This window comes from Salvelinus namaycush, chromosome 7 (genome assembly GCF_016432855.1).
Source record: "Salvelinus namaycush isolate Seneca chromosome 7, SaNama_1.0, whole genome shotgun sequence".
NCBI classification, from domain to species: Eukaryota; Metazoa; Chordata; class Actinopteri; order Salmoniformes; family Salmonidae; genus Salvelinus; species Salvelinus namaycush.
In genome coordinates this window covers 29747427-29766789 of record NC_052313.1, presented here as the reverse complement: position 1 = coordinate 29766789, position 19363 = coordinate 29747427, and the positions used below count along the sequence as shown (strand labels likewise).

Genomic DNA, 19363 nt, shown 5'->3' with positions numbered 1-19363 from the left:
GAAGCCGATTTTGTAATCGTGCAATGTGAAACGGGGTAAATCCTTCCTCAAAATCCCTAGAAAATCCAGGGTCGTGTTCATTAGGGCATGCAAAGGAAACTGCTTTCAAACTTTTTGCAACTGAAATCGACAATGAGCGTTTCTTAAGTCCTTTCCCATTTCAGTCCATTGTCTTCCATTTGGTGCCTAATGAAGACAACCCATATATCTCCCTCTAAGAAAAACAAACCATTTCCTATGACTGGAGAGTCGTGACAAAGCCTCCCTTGCGTGCACACCTGGTTGGTGTCATGTTACATGGCATGTGAAGGTGGTGTTTTACTCACTGTGCACTTACATAACCTCCAACAATTGGTAAACAAGCCAGATCAAAGGCTCCAATGACCTGCTTTAGTGCAGTCATTGGTAATCATACTAATGAAAGTGTATGAGACAAAGTATACAGGGGAACTACTGACAATACTGAGTAAAATACATTTCACAGAATTCATAAATGCATGATTTTCAACTGATTGGTTCAAAAAGTGTATCATCATCTTACTCAGATATTTGCAGGAGAAAACGTATTGTGTTGGCTGGTTGCCACAAGTACATTTTGCCAAACATTAAAACCAGAAGTAAATTCTTGTGTAACTTGGTCAGCTGCCTGATTCATTTCTGTGTTCAAACGTGTTAGAAATTGAGTGTTCCGGCAAAAATGAAGTCTTCACCCTCGCAAATGGAAACTCACAGCCAAAGCACCCCCCCGAAGCACTCGTGGGCAAGCGGTTTAAGCACCGCCTTCGCCCAATCCTGATATGTCCAAATTACCAAACATGAAAACCCAAAAACTGGAGCTAATGCTGCTCGGATATCACACATCCCATTCAGTCCTGGCAGATTCCCTCGGTCTACACTCAGAATCTTCCCACGGGAGATTAGTCTGTCTGTTTCGTGGACTATTAAATACGGACTTGAGTGCCCACTTACCGCCATCACCATTGTGATCTCTGAGAAGCACCCCAATACCGGAGAGGCAATGATGTCTGCATACAATAACAACAGCTCCCTGAAAGTGAATATAGGAAAGTTAATTCAATTGGTCCGCTTATTAACCTGAGAACAGCAACAATGCACTTTAATACAATGTAAAAAGTTGATTTTAAACTAGAGAATAACTGTGCAATCGTTCTGTGCATCCTTTCTGCACCTCAAAGGTTTTTATAATTCATTCAAAAACAACCTGAGTTTCTTACAGAAAGATAAATACATTACCATTGGGTTAAGAAGAGATTGGGCATTTTGAGGTTTGCCGTCCTTTAATTCATCAATCAAAAAATAAGAACCTGTATTTATTCAAGCAACCTCCAAGCAAACTCTGAGCAGCTGTCTCACCTGCATGTTTTCACCTGCTTGTTTCTCACTTCTCCGTCATCAGACTGCAAGGACAGGGTGACACAGCACAGCTTCCTCAGGTCAGGGAGAATTAGAAAGAACAGGGACTGCTCTCCACCTTCAGTTCCACTCATCCTGCTGAAAGACAGAAATATAATTGAAAGGGTCTTAGGCTGTGTCAAGCAATGAACAATTGCTCTGTTGATACAGTGTCCTACAGTGCCTTGCAAAAGTATTCACCCCCCATGGCATTTTTCCTATTTTGTTGCCTTACAACCTGGATTAAAATAGATTTTGGGGGGGTTTGTATCTTTTGATTTACACAACATGCCTACCACTTTGAAGATGATAAATATTTTTATTGTGAAACAAACAAGAAACAAGACAAAAAAACGGAGAACTTGAGCGTGCATAACTATTCACCCCCCCAAAATCAATACTTTGTAGAGCCACCTTTAGCAGCAATTACAGCTGCAAGTCTCTGGGATGTGTCTCTATAAGCTTGGCACATCTAGCCACTGGGATTTTTGCCCATTCTTCAAGGCAAAACTGCTCCAGCTCCTTCAATTTGGATGAGTTCCTGCTGGTGTACAACAATCTTTAAGTCATACCACAGATTCTCAATTGGATTGAAGTCTGGGCTTTGACTAGGCCATTCAAAGACATTTAAATGTTTCCCCATAAACCACTCAAGTGTTGCTTTAGCAGTATGCTTGGGGTCATTGTCCTGCTGAAAGGTGAACCTCCGTCCCAGTCTCAAATCTGTTTATCACGTTTATCACAAACACAAGACTGAAACAGGTTTCCTCAAGAATTTCCCTGTATTTTGCGCCATCCATCATTCCTTCAATTCTGACCAGTTTCCCAATCCCTGCCGATGAAAAACATCCCCACAGCATGATGCTGCCACCACCATGCTTCACTGTGGGGATGGTGTTCTCGGGGTGATGAGAGGTGTTTATCACGATGTTTATCACGAATAATGAATGTCGGACCAAGGCACAGCGTACGTTGAGTTCCACATAATTTAATAAAGACAAAGACAAAACAAATAAAGAATAAACGAAACGTGACTAACAATGCAGTGCTAACAGGCAATTAAACATAAACAATATCCCATAACCCACAGGTGGAAAAAAATGCTACTTAAGTATGATCCCCAATTAGAGACAACGATAACCAGCTGCCTCTAATTGGGAATCATACAAATCACCAACATAGAAAATAAACCTAGAACCCCACATAGAAAATATAAACTAGAACTCTTTGTTGCCTCTCTGACTAATGCCCTCCATGCCTGGTCTGTGAGTTTTGGTGGGCGGCCCTCTCTTGCCAGGTTTGTTGTGGTGCCATATTCTTTCAATTTTTTAATAATGGATTTAATGGTGCTCCGTGGTATGTTCAAATTTTCTGATATTTTTTATAACCCAACCCTGATCTGTACTTCTCCACAACTTTGTCCCTGATCTGTTTGGAGAGTTCCTTGGTCTTCATGGTGCTGCTTGCTTGGTGGTGCCCCTTGCTTAGTGGTGTTGCAGACTCTGGGGCCATGTGACAGATCATGTGACACTTAGATTGCACACAGGTGGACTTTATTTAATTCATTATGTGATTTCTGAAGGTAATTGGTTGCACCAGATCTTATTTGGGGGCTTCATAGCAAAGGGGGTGAATACATATGCACGCACCACTTTTCCGTTTTTTATTTTTTAGAATTTCTTGAAACAAGTAATTTTTTTCATTTCACTTCACCAATTTGGACTATTTTGTGGATGTCCATTACATGAAACCAAATAAAAATCCATTTAAATTACAGGTTGTAATGCAACAAAATAGGAAAAATGCCAAGGGGGGTAAATAATTTTGCAAGGTACTGTATGTTCCTGTCATTGTGCTCAAGGCTTCCAATAACTGTGGAATTGATGCCTTTGCAAGCATCTTTAGTGTACCGCTCTCTAACATTAACTTGCAAGTGATATTGCAGTGTAGGGTGTAACAGCTAGTGTGCCACACACACTGCTGGTGACAATCATGTGTAGCTAGATCAATTTGGTTTAACATTCTAGCTAGTTATAGCCTAACATTACCGAGCAGATAGGTTTGAGGTTACCCTCAAACCTATCTGAAGCAAGACATAATTTCTGTTTAAAAATGAACCTACCTATGAACAACCAAAACATAAACATGGAGTTGAAGCTAGCTAGGTCCTTTTTTTGTTGTTGATATGAATCATAAGGTGTTAAAGCAAATTGTAGAGCAGGTGTTCTCAAACTTTTTTGGGCTGGGGACCCCTTTTGTGTGTGATCGCAAATTTATCAGGGATCCCCTCACAATCAGAACACCCCTCGAGTGAGAAAAAATAGCATACAAGGAGTTTTACTCTGACTTCGACAGTGCATGGCCGGACCAACCAAGTCTCAGGCCCTGGGAAGGAACACTTTGAAGGCTTGGCATCGGAGAGAACATTTTGCACATTTTAAGCTATTGTGATTTCCTGCAATTCTACACATTTTGTTGCAGCTTTAAAGCACGCCACCAGAGGGCAATGCCAGCCCTATTTCCACGTAATTCCTGTTCTAGAGCGGAAATGTAGAGTAGTCTTCATTATCGCCAGGGGGCAATTAATTTTGCAGCGCATAGTAAAAATACATAAACACATAACAATAAATATACACAAAAACAATATATACAGAAATATGTACACAACTACCAGAAATACTAGCTTATTGAGCAAGCTGATAGCAGCTGGTATGGAGGAGAGTTTAACCCTATTAGTTTATTTGCTCGTTTAGGTTCCACCTCTGAAGAATGACTTACACATGATACTTATAAAAAATATTCACGAATTGGGAGTGGGAAGGAACGCAAAGGTGATTTCCAATTGGAGTGGAGAAACATCAACAAATGGGGCACTGACAGCTGTCAGTGTAGCTAACTAACATGCTAACCTTATCTAGCTAACCTTATCTAGTTGTATTATCTCCAAAGTTTTGGCATTTTCCATAAATTGCGGCCGAGAATCCGCCATAGAAATAGTAATAAGATGAAGAAGCTCTGGTAATATGGTTAACTATTGAAAGGTTTAGAGGCATGCGTTATTCTACATCGGAATGGACAAGGTGCCACCTTTGGAACAGTAGGTAGGCTGCTGGCAGGCTTCGGTTGTGGTACAGCAAAACCAAATCATCCCCTGCTCATAGTTCTCACAGGGGATGTGAAATGATAGGTTACAATGACTTTGCTCATGATGCATGTCGCAAATGACACCTAACAACACCCTGAGCGCATCGGATTCGAAACACTAATACAAATGTAACAACAGCACACCAAAATAGGTAAAGAGGTTCCTTGAATTTTCTTTTGCGGGCCATTTCATTATAGGACAGAAACTTGTGGTTTCTAGATGCACCAACCAAAGCAGTGGAGCATGTAGTGAAGCAAAACTTTAGTAGTCAAAATCATTCATCTTGGGGTGACGGGGGAGAGAGGGTTTGAAGAACTCAATCATGTCACACAATTATACTATTTATATTTTTTTCAAATACAGACTAGCTCAAAAATAAGTGAAAATTGACAAATTATCCAATGGATTATGATCCTTTCTGGTTTAAAAAAAAAGTGGAGCTGCAAAAACAAGTTTGCTCCCCCCTTTTAATTTGCTCCATGGCTCAGGTGGCCAAGTGGACGAAAGGCTGTTAAGGTCAGCTCAGTAGCGAAGATGAAGAACTTTGCAGCTGTTTCTGATTAATAAACAATGCCACGCTGGTGGGTGGTAACGAAACGTTGTCTGAAAAGTATTTGAAAGTAATCTAATAAGGAAACACAGCATTGCCAAGTATTTCCACAAATCCCCCACTTCGGATTTCCCACTTCAAGCCAAAAATATCACACTAAAACGACTTGTTGACTTAAATCGTTGTGCAACATCATGGGTAAGCTCTGGGCATCGTCTTTCAGTTGAAAAACAGTCTAAATTTCACGCTTGTTGTACTTTCAAGCTAATATCCTGAAATTCTACAAATTTTGCCATGAGGCAGAGAGAAAACTTTGCAGTTTTAAATCTTAAATTGCAGTGCATTTATGTTAAAGAAAAACACAATTTTGGGAGAATACAAGAAGTATTGAGTTGAAAAATAAATAACTGGTCGAGTACTGTTGATACCAATATCCCCGTGAGCCTCCCAGGCCCATGTTGGCCAGGGTTAAGAACATAAATTGTAGATTAATAATATTACATTATATTGTATTGAATTACACCCTCTAAACTTATTTTGCTGATCCCTTGGCCAAAATGTGTTTAATCTGTCCTTAGTAACATTGATTCAAAAGACGGCGCTGATGGAGAACGGCGACATCTTACGAGTTCCAACCCAACTTTGCTATTTAGTGTTTACCTTAATTTTTTGTATAGAAAGGTCATACTATTATCACATATGACCGCCAAGCACTTCTGGACAGGAGATTGTCAGTTACTAAGCTCGATCGTGAATTCAACTCTGACTGAGCTGTTTCCCTGTTCATACCGGACCCTATCTATTCCTTTGTTCCATGGGCTACCAAAGCGCCGCAAGCAAAGACGCAGTAGAAGAGCTGGAGTCCTGGTGAAAATCGAACGGCTCTCCCCTCCGTTCTATTGGCAAATGTCCAGTCACTCGAGAATAAGCTGGATGAACTTCGTTCGAGTCTCCTATCAGAGAGACTTGAAAAGCTGCAATATTATACCAGCTCTCACAGTCTCACGTCAGAATTAGACGTTCATCCATGCTTCTCAAACGTCAAATTTTGAAGTTCTTCCAAACGTCAAATTTCAAAGTGTTTGAGGTTAAGTGTAGCGTTAAGTTCAGGCATTAACTCTAAATTCTTAAGGTTAGGCATGAACTCCGAATGGTTAAGGTAAGGGTTATAAGGTTTGGGATAGGCTTAAAACACACAAAACTTTCTATCGCTTGATTTGAACTTGCAACCTTTGGAATCAGAGGCAGATGCTTAGGCCCATCTGCCATCCCCAACACCATAAACCTACTTGAAGGTAACTAGTGGCCGTTTTACACGTCATCTCCTGACGTCCTCAGACATGGATGGACATCGAATACTGACTTGTATCACGGTTGACCTGGCTGGCAATATTATGTCTTACAGAGACGTGGCTGGATGATGACACGTAGTACTTAGTGGATTCTTCATGCTGCAGCATGATCGGACGGCGGCTTCAGGCAACTCTAAACGCATAGACGATGTCGTCCCCACAGTGACTATATGAACATATCCAAACCAAAAACCATGCATTACAGGCAATATCCATGCTTGGCTAAAGGCTAGAGCTACTGCTTATAAGAAACGAGGCACAGACATGGACGCATACAAGAAAGCATGCTACGACCTCCGACGAGACCTCAAACATGCAAAAGGACAATATAGGAAGAAGGTGGAATCTAATTACACCGGCTCTGACCCTCATCATATGTGACAGGGCTTGCAGACGATAACAGATTACAAAGGGAAACCCAGCCGTGAGTTGCCCAGTGATGCAGAACTCCCATACAAGCTAAAAGCCTTTTATGCTCGCTTAGAGGAATACAACACTGTGTCTTGCGTGAAAGCCCCTGTTTTTCTGGATGATGGGTGATCTCGCGCGCCGTGGCCGATATGAGCAAAATGTTTAAACAGGTTAACAATCACAAGAAATAACAGGGAGCGTTCTCAAAGCATGCACAGACTAGCTGGCAAGTGTCTTCACTGATCTTTCCTTGCCCCAGTCTGTAATCCCAACATGTTTCAAGCTGACCACCATTGTCCCTGTTCCCAAGAGCTCCAAATTTAACCTGCCTAAATGACTATCGCCCTGTGGCACTCACATCTGTAATTATGGAATGCTTTGAAAGGCTGCACATGACACACATCAACACCATCATCCCAGACACCCTGGACCCACTCCAATTCGCAATACCGCCCCAACAGATCCACAATCTCAATTGCACTTCACACTGCCCTGTCTCACCTGGACAAGAGGGGAAATAACTATGTGAGAACGGTGTTGATAGACTACAGCACAACGTTCAACACCATAGTCCCTGCCAAGCTCACCACCAAGCTAGGGACCCTGGGACTGAACACCTCTCTCTGCAACTGGATCTGAGACAGCTTCTACCCCCAAGCCATAAGACCACTAAATAGCCGTAAGACTGCTAAATGGTCAATTAATGGTTACCAGAACTATCTCTACTGACCCTATCTTGCGCTGACCCTACGCACACTCAGTAGACAATGTATAAACACTATATACACACACTCACACACACACACACACACACACTATACATTGACACTGCCACACAAAACCCGACACAACACAAACACACATACATACACACACTTTTATATTAATCATTTGCGGCTGCTACTCTGTTCTTTATTTTACTCTTATTATTATCTATCATGATGCCTAGTCACTTTACCCTGCCTTAATATACATACAGTGCATTCGGTAAGTATTCAGACCCCTTGACTTTTCCCACATTGTTTTACGTTACAGCCTTATTCTAAAATGGATTAAATAAAAATTATCCTCATCAATCTACACACAATACCCCATAATGACTAAGCGAAAACAGGTTTTTAAAATTATAATTTTTTTGTAGAGTGCCTTCAGAAAGTATTCACACCCCTTGACTTTTTCCACATTTTGGTTTTAATTGTCACTTTTTTTGTGAACGATCTACACAAAAAATTATAAGATTTGTCCAAAAAATTATGAAAAATAAAACACTAATATATCTTGATTAGATATGTATTCAACGCTGAGCCAATACATTTTAGAATCACCTTTGCCAGCAATTACAACTGACTATTCTGGGTAGGTCTCTAAGAGTTTTCCATACCTGGATTGTGCAACATTTGCACATTATGCTTTTCAAAATTTGTCAAGCTCTGTTAAATTGGTTGTTGATCATTGCTTGACAACCATTTTCAGGTCTTGCCATTGATTTTCAAGTAGATTTAAGTCAAAACTGTAACTCGGCCACTCAGGAACATTCACTGTTTTCTTGGTAAGAAACTCCAGTGTAGATTTGACCTTGTGTTTTAGGTTATTGTCCTGCTAAAGAGTGAATTAATCTCACAGGGTCTGGTGGAAAGCAGTCTGAACCAGGTTTTCCTCTAGGATTTTGATTGTGCTGAGCTCTATTGCATTTATTTTTTATCCTGAAAAACTCCTAAGTCCTAAATGATTAAAGGCATACCCATAACATGATGCAGCCACCACCATGCTTGAAAATTTGAAGAGTGGTACTGTCCTCAGTGTTGTATTGTATTTGCCCCAAACATAACACTTTGTATTCAAGACAAAAAGTTAATACTGTAATTTTTTACAGTATTACTTTAGTGCCTTATTCCAAACAGGATGCATGTTTTGGAATATTTGTATTTTGTACAGGTTTCTTTCATTTCACTCTGTCAATTAGGTTAGTATTGTGGAGTAACTACAATGTTGTTGATCCATCCTCATTTTTATCCTATCACACCATTCAACTCTGTAACTGTTTTAAAGTCACCATTGGCCTCATGGTGAAATCCCTGAGCGGCTTCCGTCCTCTCTGGCAACTGAGTTAGGAAGGACACCTGTATTTTTGTAGTGACTGGGTGTATTAATACACCATCCAAAGTGTAATTAATAAATTCACCATGCTCAAAGGGATAAGCTTTTTTTTGACTGAGGGACATTACAGATATTGTACATGTGGGGGTACAGAAAATGAGGTTAAACACTATTATTCCATACAGTGAGTCCATGCAACTTATTATGTAACTCATTAAGCACATTTTTACTCCTGAACTTATTTAGGCTTGACATAACAAAGGGGTTGAATACTTATTGACTCAACACATTTAACAGTTCATTTTGAATGAATTTGTTTTAAAAAAGAATGAAAAACTGAATTCCACTTTGACATTATGAGGTATTGTGTGTAGGCCAGTGCCAAAACCAATCGTAATGTAATCGATTTTAAATTCTGGCTGTGAACACAACAAAATTTGAAAAAACTTACTTTCTGAAGGCACAGTATTTACCTAAACTACCTCGTACCTCTGGACATTGATCTGGTACTCCCTGTATAATATATAGCTCCATTCTTGTGTAATTAATTCCATTCCTCTTGTGTTACATAAAATAAAATAAAATTACTCTGCATCCTTGGGAAAGGTTCAAAGCAAGCATTTCACAGTAAAGTCTACACCAGCTGTATTCGGTGCATGTGACAAAAAAAGTATTTTCATTTCATAAAAAAAATGCCATGTAAATATAGCTAGCTATGTATAATGATATAACGTTACTTTGAGATCTGGGCATGGACCCACTGCACTGCAGTACCTCCGCAGACCCAACTTTGAGAAGTCCTGTTGTAGAGAACACAATTATGAGCTTTAGAAGCCTTTCACCATCATTGGCCTAGAGTTAGCTAGGTATCTCCCAACAATGATAACTCACCTGCAGAACAGTTGTGTCACAGATACGTTACTGGGTGGAACTGGATTCTGTACCTTGCTAGCTACCGTTAGCTAGCCACCTTTATTTAGTAACCTTGTCCTCTTCTTTGACTAACTAGCTAAATAACTGACCTGGGTAGGCTACACAAGTATATAAGCAAGAACACTATCTGTCTTGACTGGCTAACAAGATTTTAATTTGGACAATTTTGTGACCGCTAACTAGCTAAGCTACCAACGAAAATAACAGAAAGCATCAGAAATTCGAAATAGCTAATTTCGTGGCACATTCATGTTGCTCATTCTGGCGGGAAAAACATCGCGTGCAACCCGAACCATGCTCTGCCTGCATCATGTTATCATCAGTCATCACAAAAGAGTACTCTGCTGCACAATATTTCATCAAGTGTGTGGTTGCAATGTTTAGTCAACATTTTTATCAGTGCATAGTTCCATAGATTATCTAGCCGATGTATAATCAATAGCATTCACTGTAGCCCATACATAACGCATATACGTTTTTTTTTTTGTTTCTGTATTTATTGATTTACATTAGACTAAGCTAAAGAGTCGCCCAAACAGCGTTTAGTTAGGCTTGCACACAGTAGGAAAGGACAACGCCTTTTTGCACTTACATTGTTTTTTTGTTGCAACATTCCTGGTTTTAAGCAATTTACCTATACAATGCACAGGTATAAATGCATGCCCATGTTATTGCGTGAGAGATAGGTCATCCGGATGAACTTTTGTGAACTTTAGCCGAGTCATCCCGAATGCTATTTTGTCAGGGACAGACTGACATGGAGTACACCAATAAGAGGGCCTCAGAATGAAAATGAAATATTAAAATAACCAATCACCGCATTCATGGGCAAGTCTGGGGGAGCTTCCTCGTGCGTGCCAGGAATTACAATAGAAATCTCTGAACTCACTTTGTCATCTAGGCTAAATGTCGTTACATGTGTACTTGTGCATAGTCACTGCATCGAATTATTTGTAAGATTGGAACATAATTCTTTCCTGGATTCACATTAGGTGTATTTATTGAAAATATAAATGGAGGATAAAGGGGAGAACGGACAAGCTGTAAAATACTACCGACTGTCAGAAATCGAGGAACAGAATACGTTCAAGAGTACATGGATTATAATCAATTTTAAGGTCTACGATGTTACCAAATTTCTGGAAGAGGTGAGAAAGTTAGGCTACACGAATGGTTCATATTATAGCCCATCAAATGTTACTTGATTTAGGCTAATGTCCATATGGCAACAGTCAACTAAACCAGTGTTTCTCAAGCCTAGGACCAGGATTTCTCAGCAATCATCCAAGGCTTAATTTCATATAGGCCTACAATTGTGTGAACATCACATAAATAATTTTTATTGTGAGGATAGTAACGTCACATTGTAGCATGAATAACTATCGGACCATTCTCTAGCAATCTAACTTGCTGAGGGTTTGTAGTATTTTGGTTCCCGGTAGCCAGCAGATTAAGACCTTACCATTATGCTTGTTTACACTGAGCTGCACTGGGGTCGGAACGCAATCATGGTTGCATTAAGACGCTGTGGAGCCAGCGCTAGATGTGGGTCGGAAAACGTACCTCAATGCAGGGATGGGATATGCCACTGTACTCCAAATTGTACCGTTATCCACACTGATACATTGAGAAGATTTAAATACTGCTAGTTGTCCCAGAAAACTGCCCTTTTTGTCCTCATGCTAACTAGCAGTAGCCACATGGAATGGAACTTGCGTTGAACAACAAAGGAGCTGATTAGCTGACACTGCCATTCCTAAATGGCCTACTTCTAGCTAGCATGAGGACGAGAAGGTCAGTTTCCAGGAAAACTAACAGTATTTCAATCTTCTCTGTGTATAACATTCTGAGTATTTCACAGATGAAATGTCAAGGATCATAGGGTTTCCAAATGGACTGTTCTAAATTGGTTCATAGCACATAGCCCTAATTAACTAAATTTACACAAATATGATTGGTCCAAGTCAGCTGTAGTGTTTTAAGAAGGTATCTTGAAAACAGTTTATAGTGGAATTTGGGGAATCCTTATTTAGGCCAATAACACGCAGTCAATAGGTCAAGCATGACAAATCTTACTGTTCCATTAATAAATATTTGAACCTGTGTACAGTCTCCAAATGTAGGTGTGTGTTCTAGACATTTTATGTTTCTGTAATATGCAAAAAATACTGTGTTACATTATTGCTTCCGGTCCTCTCCTTGCCCAATTGTCCATTTGGCTACAGTTTAACATTAGCATGGTTGAGAATTAAACAGTGGTATGCCCTCAATAAGCCTAAATTGCTTGAAAAGAACTACTCTGACATGTACAGTATATTACAGCACCCGGGTGGAGAGGAGGTCTTGAGGGAACAGGCAGGTGGCGATGCCACGGAGAGCTTTGAAGACGTCGGGCACTCATCGGATGCCAAGGAGATGGCTGCCAACATGGTCATTGGAGAACTGCATCCAGTAAGCACTCTTCATGTTTCAAATATGCCTTTTAAAAGCTTTACCTAACTTTTGTCTCTGGCAATCAGAAACGGGGGTTCTACCGAGTGTTATTGCAGTATCCCAAAACCCCATAATATGGTGTTATTTGGTCATGGGGAAGAGAGGTATGTTTATGGTACTACAGTGTAAATGCTCTAATTTGACATTACTACAGTATACTAACAACCTGTATACAAAACTCTTTGTAGCACTTGCGGTACTGGTAGTGTTTGTCTTAATGAAGTCCAAAAGTAATTCATAGGTTGTTATTGTTTCTAAGTAAGTACCCGTCATCTTCTTTACCATAAAATGAAGTTGTATAGGTTTCAGAGTTGGCAGGCAAATTCTCCTCTCTTTTGAGGCATGAGACTGGATTGTTAGAATACAATATGGTATTGTACTTGTGTTGTCCGCCCTGTTGTGTTCATTGAATATAAGCATACTGACATTGGCTACCCTTCCATTCTCTTTTTGTCATCTTGATTGAAGGCATATGACCAAGATGTTGTGTAGGACGTTTCAGTGGTCCCATAGTCCTGCTATGGCAATGTTATACTGAGTGGCTGATGTGACACTCGGTAGCTCTACATTTTGTCTGTTTTGGTGAACTGCTTTCCTGCAGAGTATAGAAATAATTTAGTTCTCAACCTTCATTAGGGTTGCAAAGGGTCTGAACTTTTCTGTAAATTTCCTTAATTTTTCCGGAAATGTTCCTTGGTAAGTTAAGACCGGGAATTTTGCTTAAATTCATGAAAAAGTTAGCTTATAACCGTGAACCTTTTTTGGGGGGATATACATAAGGCAATTCTATGTCTTGTGGCATATTTTGGTTAAACAATCCCCAATTCAATGGAATTGCAAACCTCTGCATGCACAGTGCATTCTTCCATCACATGTACAGCTGATTCTCAAGATCTTGCACACTAATGAGATGCTATTGAGCCCACACTACTACACTGTCTGAACCAAGGACTACATGCTTTCTGGTAAGTTTTGATTACAATACTGGGTGGGGTGGATATATTTTATATAACATACATGATTTTTTGTTAACTAGTAAATAGTGGTCTACAGCAAAGTGTGTTTAAATCATTTCTAACTTGTTAACAATTTCTGCTAGTTAGTTTTTGCTACCATGTGGGTTTTAGCATGCTTGAGCCTGCAAATTGATGAGTGTTAATTCAACAGTTTCCATACATGTTTCATTGTAAAACATTTATCTTACAAAGGAGTTGTTTAATCTAACTGCTTAACTATCTGTACATGGAGTTGTATATTTTATTTTTTACACTTTTTTTTCTTTTAATCTTCACAGGAAAATGCCACTGGCACTATCTGATGTGTGGAGACATTTCACTGCAGCTAATGTAGAATGAAAAGCTGTGTACATTTGCAAATACTGTGCCAAATAATATGTGAAGAATTCAACAAAGATGCAGAATCATTTGGCCAAGTGCATAAAGTTCCCTCAGCGCTCACAACAAGCAACCTCAACTTCTGTTCTAGGTGAAAATGATGAATCAGACACCTTATCGATAGCAACAGCACACGGTCCTCCTGGAATCAGAAGTTTTTTTGACTCGATGGAGGAACGTAGTCAGAGAAATGCTGATGAATGTCTCGTTCACCTCTGATGCTCACAGGCAATGTGCATTTGAAGGTGTTTCTGAATGTTCTTCGCCCAGCATACACCACTCCAACCAGACATGCTTTATCTACTCATTTGCTGGATGCAGAGTTAAAGTGAAGGTTAAGCAAATCATAGAGAAAGCAGACTGTATTGCAATAATTTCTGATGGGTGGTTGAATGTTCGTGGGCAAGGAATAATTGACATCATCATCTCCACCTATCAACCAGTATTCTACAAGAGCACAAACACAAGGGACAACAGACACACCGGTTTCTACATTGCAGATGAGCTGAAGGCAGTCAATGACCTTGGACCACAGAAGGATTTGCACTGGTGACAGACTGCTGCAAACATGAAGGCTGTTTGGTCTAAAGTGGAGGAGTCCTACCCTCACATCACACCCATTGGCTGTACTGGTCATGCATTGAATCTGCTCCTCAAAGACATCATCGCACTGAAAACAATGGATACACTCTACAAGAGAGCCAAGGAAATGGTTAGGTATGTGAAGGGTCATCAAGTTATAGCAGCAATCTACCTCACCAAGCAAAGGGAGAAGAATAAGAGCACCACATTGAAGCTGCCCAACAACACCCGTTGGGGTTGTGTTGTCATCATGTTTGACAGTCTCCTGGAGGGGAAGGAGTCTCTCCAAGAAATGGCCATATCACAGTCTGCCGATATGGACAGCCCCATCAAGAGGATCCTCCTGGATGATGTATTTTGGGAGAGAGTTGTAAGCAGCCTGAAACTCCTGAAACCTATAGCAGTAGCCATTGCACGGATTGAGGGAGACAATGCCATCCTGTCTGATGTTCAGACTCTGCTTGCAGATGTAAGAGAAGAAATCCGTACTGCTCTACCCACTTGCTCCAAGCAGAGGAAACTGCATTTCTGAAATACATCAAAAAGCATGAATACCTCTGCCTGAAGCCCATACACACCGGAGTGTACATGTTGGACCCCAAGTATGCTGGCAAGAGCATCCTGTCTGGTGCGGAAACCAACAAGGCCTATGGTGTCATCACTACCGTGTCTTGCCACCTTGGCCTGGATGAGGGCAAGGTTCTTGGCAGTCTTTGGGATGGAGATGCAATATGGCGGTCGTGCCAACATATCTCATCAGCCACCTGGTGGAAGGGACTTTGTGGATCTCAGGCTCTTTCCCCTCTTGCCTCCATCATCCTCCAAATCCCACCAACATCAACTGCCTCAGAACGCAACTGGTCCTTGTTTTGGAACACACACACAACAAAGCACGCAACAGGCTGACCAATAAAAGGGTTGAAAAATTGGTGGCCATCCAGGCAAACTTAAGGCTTTTTGAGCCTGAAAATGAGCCATCCTCAACAAGGTTGGAAAATGACAGTGAAGATGAGGCCTCAGAGTCTGATGTTCAAGAGGTGGACATTGAGGAGGTCCAGGGAGAAGACATGGAAACCTGAGAGGAAGACAACCAAAGCTTTAGTTTCTAGACTATCATTTTACAGATGTATGTTGAAAATGTTTTTGGGAGATGCGATGGATCATTGGGGATCATTCAATATTCCCTTTCTTTTGTTGTTCAGTGAAGTCATCCCATGTGAAGTCAACTCATTTAATTAAAGTTAAATTCCTAACTAAATTGTTTTTTAGTTTTTTTCTATTGGAAGGATTTAATTATTTGCAATTATGTCTACTTATGATAAGGTAAAAGGTTTATGTTTCTGTCTCCATATGATATGGTAAATATATCTAATGCAAAAAACATCTACATTTAAATGGTATTAATATTAATTTGCATATATTCCCGTTAATTCCCACAGAAAATTTCCCAAAATGTGCAACATTAGCCTTCATCCACATCTAGTGTAATCAAAAGGGGAAAGAAGGCCTGGTCTTATTTTTTTGGTTTATGCCTGCCAACTCATAGCATAATAAACAACCTCTCCCTCTCTTCCTTCCTCTCTCTTGTGTAGGATGATCGGCCAAAGATGGCCAAACCTTCAGTAAGTAAAACAACAATCTCAAATGTGAAAAGTTACGCTACTCAAATTTCAGCACACATAGTAAGGTGTAACCATATGTTTTTGCTCCGACGATAATAAGTCACCGACATTTCGATGGCAAGCTGCCTTCATTAAGGTTTATTTTGAAAACTGTAGTTCACATGTACAGTACATATAAAACAATACAATTAATCATAAAGATAGGTCAACCCAAAGATAGAGATATCCATGTAAAGATTTGTGAGGTCTTACAGACTTTCCTTTTCTAACAGGAGTCACTTGCCACCACAATCGAGGAAACCTCAAGGTATGTAGGCACCCCTGATGCCATTTTCATATTCTTGGTTTTGAATCGGGTTTAAACAAAACTGATTAAAATCAGAATTTATTTTAGCAAGTTTGCATCTGCAAGAGCTATGGATATTTTCTACATTGTAGAATTATAGTGAAGACATCAAAACTATGAAATAACACATATGGAATCATGTAGTAACCAAAGAAGTGTTAAACAAGATTTTAGATTCTTCAAAGTAGCCACCCTTTGCCTTGACGACAGCTTTGCACACTCTTGGCATTCTCTCAACCAGCTTCATGAGGTAGTCACCTGGAATGCATTTCAATTAACAGGTGTGCCTTAAGTTAATTTGTGTGTTTGATGCGTTTGAGCCAATCAGTTGTGTTGTGACAAGGTAGGGGTGGTATACAAAAGATAATCCTATTTGGTAAAATACCAAGTCCATATTATAGCAAGAACAGCTCAAATAAGCAAAGAGAAACGACAGTCCATCAATACTTTAAGACATGAAGGTCAGTCAATCTGGAAAATTAAAATAACTTTGAAAGTTTCTTCAAGAGCAGTCGCAAAAACCATCAAGCGCTATGATGAAACTGGCTCTCATGAGGACCGCCACAGGATAGGAAGACCCATAGTTACCTTTGCTGCAGAGGTTAAGTTCATTAGAGTTACCAGCCTCAGAAATTGCAGCCCAAATAAATGCTTCACAGAGTTCAAGTAACAGACACGTGTCAACATCAACTGATCAGAGGAGACTGTGTGAATCAGGCCTTCATGGTCAAATTTGCTGCAAAGTAACACGAGCAATGGACATTAGACCAGTGGAAATCTGTCCTTTGGTCTGATGAGTCCAAATGTGAGAACTTCAAGACTGTTGGAAAAGCATTTCTTATGAAGCTGGTTGAGAGAATGCTACTTTGAAGAATCTAAAATTCAAAACATATTTTGATTTGTTGAACACTTTTTTGGGTCACTACATGATTCCATATGTGTAATTTCATAGTTTTGATTTCTTCACAATTATTCTACAATGTAGAATATATTGTATGAGTAGGTCTGGCCAAACTTTTGACTGATTAAAAAATTCTATGGGATGATTTTTCAAGTGCAGGTTAGTCCTGCAATCTGGCAGAACTATTGTTTGCTATTCTATGACATTAGTGTTTGTCATTTTTGTACCGTTTCAGCTGTCCGTTTTACTGATGTACTGTATCTGTGTTCTTGTTCTTCCTCTACCCTCAACAGTTGGTGGACAAACTGGTTGATCCCCGGTTTGGCTGCGGCAGTTATCACGGTTATGTACCGCATGTACACGTCCGTGGAGCAGTGACCGTGCCATCGGTCCATCACCTTTGCCAATCAAATGTAAATCACAATCACTGGCTACAAAATGACCACTACAGAGCCTGCATTTGACCCCTGAGAAACCAATGCTAGTTTTGGGGATTTGCACAGCTCATATGCAGCATTGCAATATCCACGATTCATTTAATGTTTTTCATCCAATCACTCGGCATCATGGTAATGAAGGCATATACTTTTGTTATTGTGTTATTCTTATTTTTCCTCTCCTGATTTACATATTGATATTTTAGACAGATTAACATGAATGTATTGAGAATGTAAAATTGTTATTATGTTATTGTAATATCTTACGATTCACTATTACTCGAACATAATGCAACCCTGCGATTGAAAGTGAAAATTGTAGTTTAGCTTAAAAGAGCAGGCTATGACAACTTACCTGTGCATAGCTACACTAAATGTACCTTCATTTTGGAATGGAACTAATGAGTCTGCAGCTCAACCCACCGCCATTCAAATCATAAAGGCTCAGGTTACATAATGTTTTGCATTAGCTGTCTTTTTTTAAATCAATATGCATATAGCAAGAGACATACATTGTGCAATTTAAAGTATGTCAGTAGAGTACTGTGTGCATATTATATGCTATAAAGAGTGAATGAGTTCATTTAACATCAATATGCAAAACTGTAGAACCAATGGTTCCACATTTCCGGTGCCATTGGTATCAACATTCCTTAGACCAAGTAGGCCAAAAGCTTGCATTGTGCAACGACTAAGTGGGGATTAAGTTGACCCAATGTGACTTCCCTTGAACCGTACAATGTGTTTTTTTTAATGGAAAATATCCTGGTTGTCCCTACTTGCTGCTAATGTGTGTTAGGAGCTCGCCACTGAATGTTCTAATCAACAGTCAATCAAATGTAATTGTACAGCGGCCATTTTAGTTTTTTCAATAAAATGATTCATAAAAGTGTTACAGTTGTCTAATTTTACCATAAATATATATTTTTTTGCAGTGGTACACGGTGGATATTAAACCATCAAAAGTATGCTAATTTGTCACATGCCTTACTTTATTATCACACTTTGATTAGGTATTCTTTTTGCAAAACCCACCTCTGTGCAGGCTCATTATACTGTTAAGTTTGTACTTGTAGATGGTGATAGAGCACCATCTACTGGACAAAAAGTTGCTGTGCTGATGAAAGTTTTATTATAGAGCCAACACCTAGGATTTTCCTTGTCATCAGGAAATCTTTGGTTGTTCACGCAATCTCACTTGTGTCAGTAGTTATAACCGATTAGCTAATACAGCTTTTTTAAATGTGTTTTATATATATTTTTTGCTTTATGGAGATAGTGATAGGCCTAGATTTGGATAAGGGGGAGACCGAGAGAGAGGGACAACTTTTCACTTTCATAGTCTGGATGAAACAGTAACAGAAGTACTGACAAACATTGATACATTTGATATAATCTACACAGAGACACAAAATAGGCCATTTGATGACATGCGAGTCCGCAGATATGAAAATAACAGTACGTATTAGGTGTTCTTGTTACAAATGGGCACGTTTCCACTAAATTCACCAATTTTTGTTTATTCTAAGCTGCATCTGATTCACTCTTGTGGACAGATGGGCTGGGTATCCAAGATTGCAAAGATTGGAGGCTCAATAGGCTCTAATTGGATCCCCAGACAGATTCATGTAAGATTATCCCTGTTTCGTTCCGTTTGCTTCCGTTTAAGAAACATTTTTCAACAGAA

At 39.7% G+C, this 19363-nt stretch overlaps 2 protein-coding genes across 2 annotated transcripts in view; one reads left to right on the top strand and one right to left on the bottom strand.

Annotated features, from left to right (window-relative positions):
- LOC120050430 (uncharacterized protein C18orf63-like) overlaps positions 1–10582 on the bottom strand; it is a 38118-nt gene extending 27536 nt beyond the window's left edge. The window contains exons 1-3 of the mRNA XM_038997020.1: positions 10494–10582; positions 1375–1512; positions 970–1048 (exon numbers count right to left, since the gene is read on the bottom strand). Coding sequence (XP_038852948.1) covers positions 970–1048; positions 1375–1508 — 213 coding nt within the window. The 5' untranslated portion in view covers positions 1509–1512; positions 10494–10582. The remainder of the gene's footprint in view (positions 1–969; positions 1049–1374; positions 1513–10493) is intronic.
- A 166-nt stretch (positions 10583–10748) lies between these two features.
- On the top strand, positions 10749–18569 carry LOC120051184 (cytochrome b5). The gene is made up of 5 exons (XM_038997911.1): positions 10749–11049; positions 12224–12352; positions 15963–15992; positions 16265–16299; positions 17533–18569. The coding sequence occupies exons 1-5, from the start codon at positions 10915–10917 to the stop codon at positions 17615–17617; spliced, it is 414 nt and encodes a 137-aa protein (XP_038853839.1). The 5' UTR covers positions 10749–10914; the 3' UTR covers positions 17618–18569.
- Positions 18570–19363: the final 794 nt, after the last annotated feature.